The 12,308-nt window shown below is 48.0% G+C and overlaps 1 protein-coding gene across 1 annotated transcript in view; it reads right to left on the bottom strand.

Annotated features, from left to right (window-relative positions):
• NECAB2 (N-terminal EF-hand calcium binding protein 2) overlaps positions 1-12,308 on the bottom strand; it is a 92,379-nt gene that overhangs the window by 19,975 nt on the left and 60,096 nt on the right. Inside the window, exons 4-5 of the mRNA XM_054389681.1 lie at positions 4,705-4,730; positions 875-972 (exon numbers count right to left, since the gene is read on the bottom strand). Coding sequence (XP_054245656.1) covers positions 875-972; positions 4,705-4,730 — 124 coding nt within the window. The remainder of the gene's footprint in view (positions 1-874; positions 973-4,704; positions 4,731-12,308) is intronic.

Genomic DNA, 12,308 nt, shown 5'->3' with positions numbered 1-12,308 from the left:
ATAGGATTGAAGGTAGAAGTGGGAGAAGGATTGATTATCCTGAGGTAATACAGAGCACTGATACAGCCCAGATACTTTAATAAGTGGTAGAAAAGGACAGGAAAATGGTTTCAGAGGAAGAAGAGCTCTTCTCTCCTCCTGGTGAAACACCAAATGAGAGTTAAACCTCTCAGCAGGGATGTTCATCAGGGACACCAGCTCAGATTTGCTAGGTATTCATAAATAAACTTCAGTGTGCTTCTTGATCAGCACACTGCCAAGTAGCACATGTGAAACAGGTCATTAAGGCTTATGCTTGTAGTCCTTCAAACACACAGCTAGAAGCTAGAGAGCTTCTAGCACAGCAGCTATACACAGGAGCAACCATACTTTGGAACCCAGGATGCTCTCCAACACAGACTCTGTATTTAATGGCAAGTCTATAACATGAAGCTTCCAAAAGCACTCCCAGTGATGCTGACAAGAACTCATGCATTCAAATCCCACCTGAGGGACCCACAGGCCATGCTGTCTGAAGACAGCTGAACCACCTTCACGCTTCAGGCAACTCATGGCACAGCCAAGCCCACCTGTCAGATTTAGGCTAGATGGTGCTTTGCCACAAAACCTCCATGCCACCACCTACTGGCCATGACATTGGCACAATGGTTCACAGCCTGGCCAAGATTTTCAAGATTCATCTCCCTCTAATATAAAAAGAATTCCCTGTCATCACATTGCTGCTGTCATCCACTTACCACACAAATGCAAAAGCACAAGGTGACAACACTGCTGGGTAGGGTGAAGACCTTCAGACATAGACACTCAGTTAAGGTGATGCTTGCAGTGTTTGCTCCAAGCCCATGGAGCACAAGCTGCTGTGAGGAGGACTCACCCGTTTGGTGTAGTCCATTGCCTTCAGGATGGAGAGGTTCAGGGTCTCCAGTGAGGCCAAGACGTCTTCATAGTCTCCCATATGGTCAGCAAAATAGTCTGGGAAAATCAAGATGGACATGATGAGAACCATTGAAGCAGCTTGAGAGTTCAAGGCTACTTGACAAAGTCAAGGAAAATCCTGAGTGGGGGGTTTCAGGTATGTTTTTACATTCTATATTCTGAACCAAAGGCACATCTTGTCCTGGGGAAATGGTTAATGCCTGTGAGGTCTGGGAGCAGTCTAAAACAGAGCTGTTAAGGCACAGTAGTTCCCACTGAAGATAACTTAGCAGGTGCTTTATTTTCATGCCCACTTCTGTGTTTGACCATAGCTTGGCTCTCTCCCTCCTATTGCCAACACAGAAGGGGAAGCTTCCAATGAACCCTCCTCTCCATTCCCTAGCCAGGCTTTACCACATAAAGTATTAAATAGCTGCCAGGTTCACCCCAATTCGTGCAAGCTGGGACTGGCCTGACATCTTTCCTTACATTCCCACCACATTTGCACCTCAACGTGCCGGTTGCACAGACTTCTGAGAGCCTCTTAAGGAAGGGAGCTACAAGCTGGGCCCAAATCCACACACTTCCCATGGAGAAGGAGTCCACATTTTCTCCATGCCATCCTCATGCTTTGCTATTGCTGCATCCCAGAATCACAAAACACTTTGGGCTGTCCACACTGCTTTGGATGCAGCCCAGGACATGGTTGGCTTCTAGGCTGTGAGCACGCATTGCTGGCTCATGCCCAGCTTTTTACCCACCAGCACCTTCAAGTCCTTCTGCACAGGGCTGCTCTCCAGCCTGGGATTGCCCCAACCAAGGTGCAGGACCTTGCACTTGGCCTTGATGAACCTCCTGAGGTTCATACAGGCCTGCTCCTCAAGTTTGCCTAAGTTTCTCTGGCTGGATCCCACCCCTCAGGTGCACCAACTGCACCACTCAGCTTGGTGTCATCATCAGACTTGCTGAAGGTGCACTCAATCCTACATCCTTGATGAAGGTATTAGGTCCCAACATGGACCTCAGAGGGACACCACTTGTCACAGCTCTCCAGCTGGACATCGTGCTGTTGACCACTACCATCTGAATGCCACCATCTAGCCAATTCCTTACCCACCAAACAGTCCATCAGAGACACATCTCTCTGATTTAGAGAGAAGGATGTTGTGGGGCACCATGTCAAAGGCTTCACAGAAGTCCAGATAGATGATGTCCATAGCTCTACCCTTGTCCACTGATGCAATCACTCCATCACAGTAGGCCACTAGGTTGGTCAGACATGGTGAAGCCATGCTGGCTGTGTTGAATCACCTCCCTGTCCTTCACATGCCTTAGCATAGTTTCTAGGAGGACCTGCCCCAGAGGTAAGGCATGAGAAATGAGGCATGGTGGTGAGGCATGCAGTGAGCCTGCAGCCTGGATGCAAACTCACTCCTTCTCTGGGTGACTGACACACAGCTGCTCCTTGAGAGCCACCAGTGCCATTCCTTAGTGCTAAGACACAGAGCTCCACGCTGAGGTGACATCTCTGTGGAACACAACAAGGCATCCATTCCAGGAAACAATCCCCTAATTAGGTTCTCTCAGCTTCGTTAGAAGAGCCTATAGCTATTTACAGCCCAGGAACATATCCAAGGGGAAGAAGATTTTGGCAGAAACCAGAATGTCAGAGCGTGATTGACAGCAGCTGTTTGCTGCTCCATGCTAAGCCAGACAGCTTATTCTCACCACAGTGTGTTTGTTTGTGTCATTACTTTCCTTGGCAAAGAAAAACTGAGCAGATCTCGAAGGTAGAGGCTTTCTGTGAGTCCTGAAATAAAAAGCTGGAGCCATACATCTCAGGAGAAAAGAGCTGCTGTGGGCAAAGCACAGCCCTCAAGACTGACCAAGGAGCACCTGGGAGGAGAATGGCATTGATTTAACTGCAGTAATCAGTTCTCCTGGGTTAGCCTTGTTTCTACATGGGAACCTCTCAGATCAGCTCTTCCTGTCCTACATGATTCTTGCTCCTGCCTCCCACACGTTTGCAGAGAGCAGTGGGATCAATGCTCAGGAGATGAGCATCAGCATGAGCCAGCACTGGTGTGGGAGGAGGTGGTGCACCCCAGCCACCTCTCCCCAGCAAAGCCATCACCCATCACCCTGGTTGTCTTCACTGGGTCGATGTGCATCTCCTGTTTGTTGAGCACACCTCAGTTCTCTGGACACCTTGTACCACTAGCCTGCAATGTCTGTGTTTCATTTAAACTGAAAGGCAGCAGGGATAGTCTGGCAGCTGTACTCACATTTTCTGGGCACATGAAGTGCTCCCAGCTATGACTGGGAGCTCCTCTAGGGGTGAGGAGCTACATGACTGTGTTTAATTCAGTTTAGATGCTGATGATTGTTGCATTCATTGGCAGGGGGGGGGAAAAAAAGGCAGCCAGAAGTTTCTAAGATGCTACCCGATATGGATTAAGCCATATCAAACTTCTCACATAAGCTGTAGGGCTCACAAAATCTCTTTTAAGATGCTCTCAACATGTTACAACACACAACTCATTGCAAGAGAGAAACCATAGCTTCCATGTAGCCAAAACGAGGTTGTGTATCTAAACTAATACTCAGAAGAGTAGAAAGTAAATAAGAAATTGCAGGTGAGGGGAGGTATTTGGCAGATAAAGGATCTAGGCAGAATCTTGTGCTGCTCAATCCTTCCTCCAGCTTCCTGTGTCAGGTGATGAGTTTATCTTCCTCTTCTCCTGGCAGCTTCACTCTCAGATGAGAGGGTGAGGTGGGATCACGATGTGGTTTTCTGTTTTTATCAGACTGATGTGCAACGTGCACTAGTTGCAGATTTCCCTGCTGACTGCAGTGGGTTGGACTAGGTGACTTTTAAAAGTCCCTTCCAACCCCAAACCTTCTGTGATTCTGTAATTCTCCAGTGGGAGAAGAGGAACTCTAGGCAACGTGCTGGCATGGGCAGACCCATGGACTGCCATGGTCAGTGTTGGGAATAACAAGTAATGGTCTGGTGCTGGCACAGGCACCCCGGAAAAAACCTTTCTGGCTGCATTACCTGCTCTCAGCCAGACCTCTGAAGGCTTTAATTAGTGGCAAAGTGGTGAAGGTAAAAGGTAAAATATTTTCCAAAGCGGCATCCTGGCATTGGAGGGGAGAAGAGATGGGTGAGCCCTCAGCAAGGCCACACGTCTCCGAAAAGGTGGGGTGCAGGAAACATTTCCCAGTACCAGCATACATGGAAAAATACACCCAAGTGAGCAGCAGGAGCCCTGTGCACAAGTCACCTCCCACTGAGACAGGGCCCTTGAGAAATCCCAGCAGGAAACATTCCCTTTCTAGTCAAGCTGTGGGACAAAACCTCAGCAGAGCTGTTCTTTCCCAGCTGTAATTTCTGCAAGCCGAGGGAGGTGCAGCAGAGGTGGTGTCTGCCTCTGGCAGCAGGCTGGGAAGCTTTGCCTGAGGAGAAATACGTTCTGGGTACTGCAGAGGGCTGCTGGTTTATTGAACTTGAGAGTGCAGCCAGAGGCCATGACATCTCCAGAAATTAAACTCCAGTTTATTATTGAACGGGAGCCAGGTGCTTCGCTCACCTCTCACCCTCTTTGTGTTGCAAGAAACTGAAGACAACTTGGAAAGTTTTCCTGTGGAATAAGGGGTGAAGCAGCAGAAGTACTGAGACACCACCACCCCCAGCTCCACAGCTGCCAGCTGTGTAATGAGTGCCATGCAGCCTTTGCAGCACCCATGCCTGTAGTACCTGCTTGTGCCCCAAAGGACCACACTCACCGCACAGCTCCTTGGTGTCCACGTTGCTGCAAGAGGGAGATGAGGAGGAAGGGGAGAAAAAAAAAGAGAGAGAAAGATTTTTAACATGAAAACAGTTAGGATTTCCCAAGGCTTAACCCCAGATACCCACTTGCAATGTCACTCACCCCCTCAGTGTCCCCAGCTGCCAACGGGGACTGCCAAAGGAGAAGGCAATAGTTGGCACCACTCAGAACATTCACACTCCTCTGCATCTTCAGTGTCTGCCCACCTGGGATGGGTTCACACCTTATTTGGGCTGTTCCACGAGGGGGAAATGGGCACTTTTGCACCCCCTCCAAGGATGGACCCTGCACACCTCTCCTCTGCCTTCCTCTCAAATGGTGGTACCACACCAAGGAGGACCCCAGTGTGACACAAAAATGTGTTTCATAGAATCACAGAACAGTTTGGGTTAGAAGGGACCTTAAAGATCAAGTTCCAACCCCCCTGCTCTGGGTAGGGACACCTTCCACTAGAGCAGGTTGCTCAGCCTGGCCCTGAACAACTCCAGGGAGGGAGCATTCACGACCTCCCTGGGCTACCTGTTCCAGTGTCTCACTACTCTCACTGTCAAGAATTTCATCCTAAGCTGCAGTCTCAATCTCCCCTCTTCCAGCTCACAGCCATTGCCCCTCATCCTGCCACCACAAGCCCCTGCAAAAAGTCCCTCTGCTGTAGCATACTTCAGGTACTGGAAGGCTGCTGTAAGGTCTCCTTGCAGCCTTCTGTTCTCTAGGCTGAACAGTCCCAGCTCTTGCAGCCTGTCCCTTTGTTTGTTCTCATTTGCTCAGAACAAAAAATTGCAACATTTGCTTTCCTAGATGGACCAGTTCTCCCCACAATGCATCCCTGGGGCCACCCACAGTTCCTACTCAGGACTCCCTCTGGGCAGAACTGCACTGTTACTGCTTAAACTCCTTAATACATGAACATTTAGTTTATATAACAGCATCTCACTCAGGAAAAAAAAAAAAAAGATTGCTGCTAATCTCTTTGTGCCTCAGATTCCCACACAATCATTAGAGCCATTCAAACACTGGAATGATCTCTTAATAGAATTATACTTTATCAATCCATTTGTACTCTAGAAAGCTATTTCTTTAACTAAACTCATTGGTGCTCTGGCTGACCTGTCAACATAAGCAGATTATTGAAAGAAATGTTTTCAATCCTGCTTTCATTAGTAGCATCCTCCTGCAGCCCTGCCCTGAATCCAAAATCCTCCTCACTGCTTGCCTGTGCCCTGACCAGCAGGTCTGCTCCCAGTCCTCCAACCTGGGGTTTTCCCTATCTCCATGACCTTCAGCTTTCACTCAGTGTGAATGAGATATCACAGAATCCCAGAACAGTGTAGGTTGGAAGGGACCTCTGAGGACCATCTAGTCCACCCCACTGCTAATGCAACAGTACCCATAGCAGGTTACCCAGGATCAAAATGTGTATTTGGAATCTCTACAGAGGAGACTCCACAACCTCTTTGGGCAGCCTGCTCCAGGGCTCCAGCACCCTCACATGGAAGATTTTCCTTCCCATCAGGTGGAACCTCCTGGGTTCCAGTTTGTGCCCACTGTCATTCTGTCACTGGGCACCACTGGAAAGGGTTTGGCCCCATCCTCTTGCCCCCCACCCCTTAGCTATATGCAGAAACACTGTGTTCTGCTGATGTCTGAAGAGGAAATTCCCCAAATGCCATCTGTGCCCAGGCTCTCCTTAAAAGCAAAACCTCAGGAGATGGTACTGGGGACCACTTCCCTGCCACTCCCAAGCTGGGTTCTGGAAGCGAACAGGAACATCTCAATCCTGTGAGATGCAGGCTGCTGAGAAGGTACCACCCAAGCTCTCACACACCCTTTGGGGTATCTAATGTCTTCTATGGGATAAAAAAAAGCCATCTCTCATCTCAGACACCTTCACTATGCAGGATACGTGGCACAACAGCTGCTGGCAGCAAATGCTGGCACAAGCCCCAGTGGGAGGTGCAGGCAGCACGTGCATCCCTGCAAAGTGAGCTTCCCCTTCATCTTCATTCCTTCAGAGCTCTAACATCTTTCTCAAACCCTAGAACTACTTCACTGAACCCTACAAAACTCCCTGGGGATACTGCAAGCTCAGTTTCCCTGTCTTGAGGTCTTCATGGCCAAATCCACTGGACACACAGATGAGAAACTCTGCCACAAGGAGTCAGCTGCCAACCACACAGTCCATGGTGCTTTGGCAGCATGGGATTGGGAGCACCTCTCCTACAAAGACAGGTTGAGAGAGCTGGGGTTGTTCAGCCTGGAGAAATCGAGGCTCCAGGGAGACCTTAGAGCTGCATTTCAATAACTGAAGGGGACCTACAAGAGGGCTGAGGAGGGCCTGTTCAGAAGGACCTGTGGTGACAGGACAAGGGGCAATGGTTTGAAACAGGAGCAGGGCAGACTGAGGTTGGACATTAGGAAGAGGCTCTGTGAGGGTGGTGAGACACTGGAACAAGTTGCCCAGAGATGTGGTAGAGAGCCCATCCCTGGAGACATTCAAGGTCAAACTTGATGAGGCTCTGAGCAACCTGATCTAGTTGGAGATGTCCCTGCTGACTGCAGGCTGAGAGTCTTCTCCTGCCCCATGAATTCTATGATTCTGTGACTCTGTGACTGCCAACACAGAGCCTCAGCTGAGCAGCTGAGAAAGATTCACAGGCTAAGAAAATCTGAGTGGGAGACAAAACCCAGAAGATACATTTCCAGCACAGCCCCATGTCTACCCAGAGTCCATGGCTGGTCCAGCACAGAGCCTGGGAAGTCCACCCACGCTCTCAGGCACATGCACACGAGTAGTTTTTACATCAGCATCATCCACAAATTGCTTAGATAACCTTTTCCAGAAGCCATTGAGTGTTTACAAACACCTCCTGAAGTGGTTCTGGGTTTGCACCTCAGGCACATTGCTGAGGAAGAAAATCTATTCTTGTATTCCAGGTGGGTTTGCATTGTAATCACGGATCTGCTGCTTCCAAAAGAGGGGTGTTATTGCCTTACATCCCATCATCAGATTAATTTAACTTAATTATGCCTGAATGTTAATGTGGCTGAGAAGTTGGTTTTAATTTTAAGCCATCTTGCATTAAGAATAAGCCCAATTAAAGAAATTACTGAAGTCATATGCAGACTTAATAGAAAATATGATCATGTTCAGCTGGAAATTTGTAAGGAGAAACCAAGGGGTGCATGAGCACAATCCAAGGCTTTTTTTGGGAATGCTTCCATCCCTCAAAAGTGTGCCCACTGGGAAGATCACTGTCACATGGCCATGTCCCCATCACTGCTGGAAGGGGTTTATGGCCTGGCAGGGGCACTGCACAGCTGAACACACAACACAAAGGATGTGCAATACAAACCTATTTACCAGCTGCTCTGGTAGTTTGCTGTGTTAGGACCTAACCACCCCATGGGATACTCCAGCAGGACTTTTTTTATGATTCAAATATTCAGGATCTGGCTTTCAAACCTCACAGAAGCATAGAATTGTTGCTGTTGGAAAAACCCTCTAAGATCATCAAGTCTAACCTTCAACCCAACACCACCATGGCCGTTAAACCATGTCCCCAAGTGCCATGGCCACACATTTCTTGAACACCTCCAGGGATGGTGACTCCACCATCAACTTGGGCAGCCTGCTCCAATGCCTGACCACTCTTGCAGGGAAGAAATTTTCCCCATATGCAACCTAAACCTCCCCTGGCACATTTTCAGGCAATTTCCTCTCATTCTATCACCTGATACTGGGGGAGAGGAGACCAACCCCCACCTCACTGCAACCTCCTTTTAGGGAGGTGTAGTGAGCAAAGAGATCTCTCCTCAGCCTCCTCTTCACCAGGCTAAACAACTCCCTCAGCCATTTCTCACCAGACCTGTTCTCTACCCTTTGTTGCCCTTCTCTGGACACACTCCAGCTTCTCAATCTCTTTCCTCTAGTGAAGGGTCCAAAACTAAACCCAGTATTCAAGGTGCTGCCTCACCAGTGCCAAATGAAATGGGAGGTGGCATCTCCCCATGAATACCCTTGCCACCCCTAACCTGTTATCATCCCTCCAGAGGAGAAGTTTGGAGTGGTCACATATCACAAAGCCCTTCAGCATGACAACATTTTGAGGACCAGGAGTAACCAAATATTTTTCAGCTGCCAAAATAATCACCATCCCCTAAAGGCATGACAAACTGAAAAGGAAAATTGCAACAAGTTGTTCTCAGTTTTTCAGAAAAAAAAAAAAAAACCAAAACCAAACAACAACAACAACAAAAAAAACCACTACCACCACCAAAAAAAAAAAATTAAAATAAAACCTTCCAGCTACCAGAAGCCTTGGCTGTGAGTCAGCATTCCAGATGGAGCATCCTTACATTAAGAGTATGACTACTTACATGACTTAGGGAAGCCATAACCCAGCTAACTAAGCAGAATATAGTCATGTCCAAGTTCATCTTTAACTGAAGGAATCATTAAAGCTGCCTGTGTTACATAGTCCTTTCTGCACAGTAGAAACCACATCTGCCTGATCTCTCTCCAAAGCAAAAGAAGAGAAAAAAAAAAAAAAAAGAAAATCCAATCTTTTTGTTTGTTTCAGGCCTTTGCCTTTCAGCCAAGGAAGCAACATAATCTCACATTCCCAACCTTGCTGTGGATGTACAACCTTTGAGATTATTTTCCAAGGCAATTATATATTTTGGGCATCCTCTTTTTTCCACTCAGGAAAGAGAAGCATGGGCCAAAGATGAGAGCTCAGCTTTCAACCTACAGCATCCTCTGACAGATCAGAGTTCAAGCCAAAAACTAATTTGGCCACCAGAAGGGTTGTTGATTGCTCACCACCCACCACCAGTTAAATACACTGAGACCATTTGACCAGATAAACATCTTGGCAAAAGGGAGATAGTTTTCCCTGCTGGTTCACATCCAACTATTTCAAACAAGAGAAGTGCCCAAAGCAGGACACTCCTCCCTCCTACATGGGAGTTTAAAGAGCAACAACCATGCTGTGAGAGCATCTCCTCAGCAGGCTTAATTAATTGGCCCACAGAATAATTACTGCCACATGCCCAGCAAGAGGAGGTTGCCCAAGAGTAATCACTGTGCCTCCTGCATACTCCAGAGAAATACAGTTCTCCCCCCCAAACCCCAGCCAGTGTCAAGATGCAGTTTGATGAGCTAATGAGGATCCCTGGGAAGTCACACCTTTGCCTTGCCATGTGCCTGATTGCAGGTTCTCCAGCAAATGGGCTTTTATCAGACCTGTCTCTGTACTGACTTTCTGCTGCTCTTCCATCAGTTCAAAGCACTTCTGAGGTATTTTTCTTCTCTACCTGACTGTCTCCCAAGGAATGGTGAGGTGACAACACCATAGAGAAGGCACATGGCAGTGGGGGGCAAACAGCCCAGGGACTATGAGCTCAAGCTGAGCATCACTGGGTGCAGTAAGAAGTGTGGTCAAGGGAGGTTCTCCTCCCCTCTATTCTGCCCTAGTGAGGCCACAGCTGGAATACTGTGTCCACTGCTTGGCTCCCCAGTTCAAGAGAGATAAGGAACTACTGAAGAGAGAACAGGGGAGACTGCAGAGAAAATGAGGGGGGGGTCTGAAGCACCTCTGTGAGGAGGAAAGGCTGAGAGCCCTGGGGCTGTTTAGCCTGGAGAAGAGCAGCCCCAGGGGGGATCTGATCAATGCTCAGCAAGAGCTAAAGGGTGAGGTGTGAGAGAATGGAGCCAGACTCTTTCAGTGGTGTCCAGTGATAGAACAAGAGGCAATGAGCACAAACTGGAGCCCAGGAAGTTCCATCTGGACATGAGGAAGAAAGTTCCTTTGAGGGTGCTGGAGCCCTGGAGTAGGCTTCCCAGAGAGGTTGTGGAGTCTCCTTTTCTGAAGGGATTCCAAGCCTGCCTGGACACTGTGATCCTGGGCAGCCTGCTGTAGGTGACCCTGCTTTATCAGGGAGATTGGACTAGATGATGTCCAGAGATCCCTTTCGACCCCTGCCATTCTGAGTTTCTGTGATCCCAGCAGCCAGGTCTCTGGGTGGGTGCTGATCCCTCACACAACCCTCTGGTTTCAGGTCAGAAGCCTTAGCTATATTGATTCAAATTAGCCCAACACTTAGTTTAAGCAAATCAGCATTTTCCAACAGGAAAAAGGTATTTCCCAACATTTCCCACAATGATTATTTACTTTAGCTCTTACCAAGCAATGGCAGTGCAGCACTGCAAGGGTTTACCCAGAGAATACCCCAGGAGGCCTTCAGGATTCACTATGGCAAAGCTAAAGCTGTCCTGGTCCAGTACTGGGACCTAGGGTGGGACCTACTGGGTCCTAGAAGTGGCACCATCCAGTGATGGTCCAACTACTAATGACTGGAGCCATGCAGAGGCCCCTTTCAACCAAAGCAGCCATATATAGCTATGGTCCAGCATTTCCCCCTCTCTTTCCCAGCATCTTTCTTCTCTAAGGCAGGCCTCTGACCAGCTGTCTTTAACATGTTTCTCCAGGCCTTTTTTCAGTTACAGAGAGGAGCAGAAAAGTTGTCTCAGAGTGGGAAAGCTAACCTGGAGGAGCAGAGCACAAAATTCCCTTCTTGTGCTCCAGCTCAGCCAAGGCATTCCAGGCTCTCCCAACAGGCGATGCAATCAAAAGCATAATGGGATTTAGGAATTTGCAAATACATCAAGGGCTCATCTTCACAGTGTATTTCTCATGCAAATAACTGCCTGGATGTGCTGCTCAAACACCACTCAACACCTGATCAGCTTCAGCTGAAGATAATACTCCTTTTTCTTGGGCAGATGAAAGGTTTGCATCAGCAGCCACACAGCTTAGTTGCTTCACCAGCACAGAAAACGGAGTTCTGTCTGAAATCATGCACTACTTTTATTTCCATCTTCTATTCATCATTTTAGCTTTGCTACAAGGCTTCCAGTGAGCATGGAAACTAATTATCCTCTAGCATTAGACACCTGCAAAAGTTGTTTTCATTTAGGAAAGACTAAAACCCAACATGTGCAGCTGGGAAGTGTCATTATATCAGATGATACAGCTTCTAGTCCCAGCAGCAACAGCACTGTGTTATCTCTGCACCTCAGAAGTGGAAATGTACATCCAGATGCCTACTAAGGGGCCACAGATTGTCACTCTTGATCATTAGTTTTGGAACTCAAAGAACCATTTTTACACAAACCCAGAGTGAGAGGAGTAATTCCAGGCAGAGCAAGAGAAATATCAAATACTGGATGCCAGCCAGGAGCTGAATAACTCTAATTGTAAAGAACTCAGCAACTTTCCAAGCCCATCATCATATTCTTCTGTGAACCCTAAAACCTTCCTGAAACCTACCCAAGCACCTCTTTCACCTACCCACTCCCTTAGAAAATAACCCAAAATGGTAGATAGTGAAAAAGGACTTCCAAAATCTGAGGTGCCACACACGAAGAAACAGCACAAACCATATGCCAAGGCTGGCCACAGCAGAAGGGCATCCAGCCAAGTGCAGCTTCCAAGGACACAGGCAGACAAATGTTCATAACATATGTCTGCTTTGGCTCTCATTTCTTTAGCCATGGCA

This window comes from Indicator indicator, chromosome 19 (genome assembly GCF_027791375.1).
Source record: "Indicator indicator isolate 239-I01 chromosome 19, UM_Iind_1.1, whole genome shotgun sequence".
Classification (NCBI taxonomy): domain Eukaryota; kingdom Metazoa; phylum Chordata; class Aves; order Piciformes; family Indicatoridae; genus Indicator; species Indicator indicator.
The sequence above is the reverse complement of the archived record's forward strand: the minus strand, read 5'-3'. Positions and strand labels throughout refer to the sequence as shown.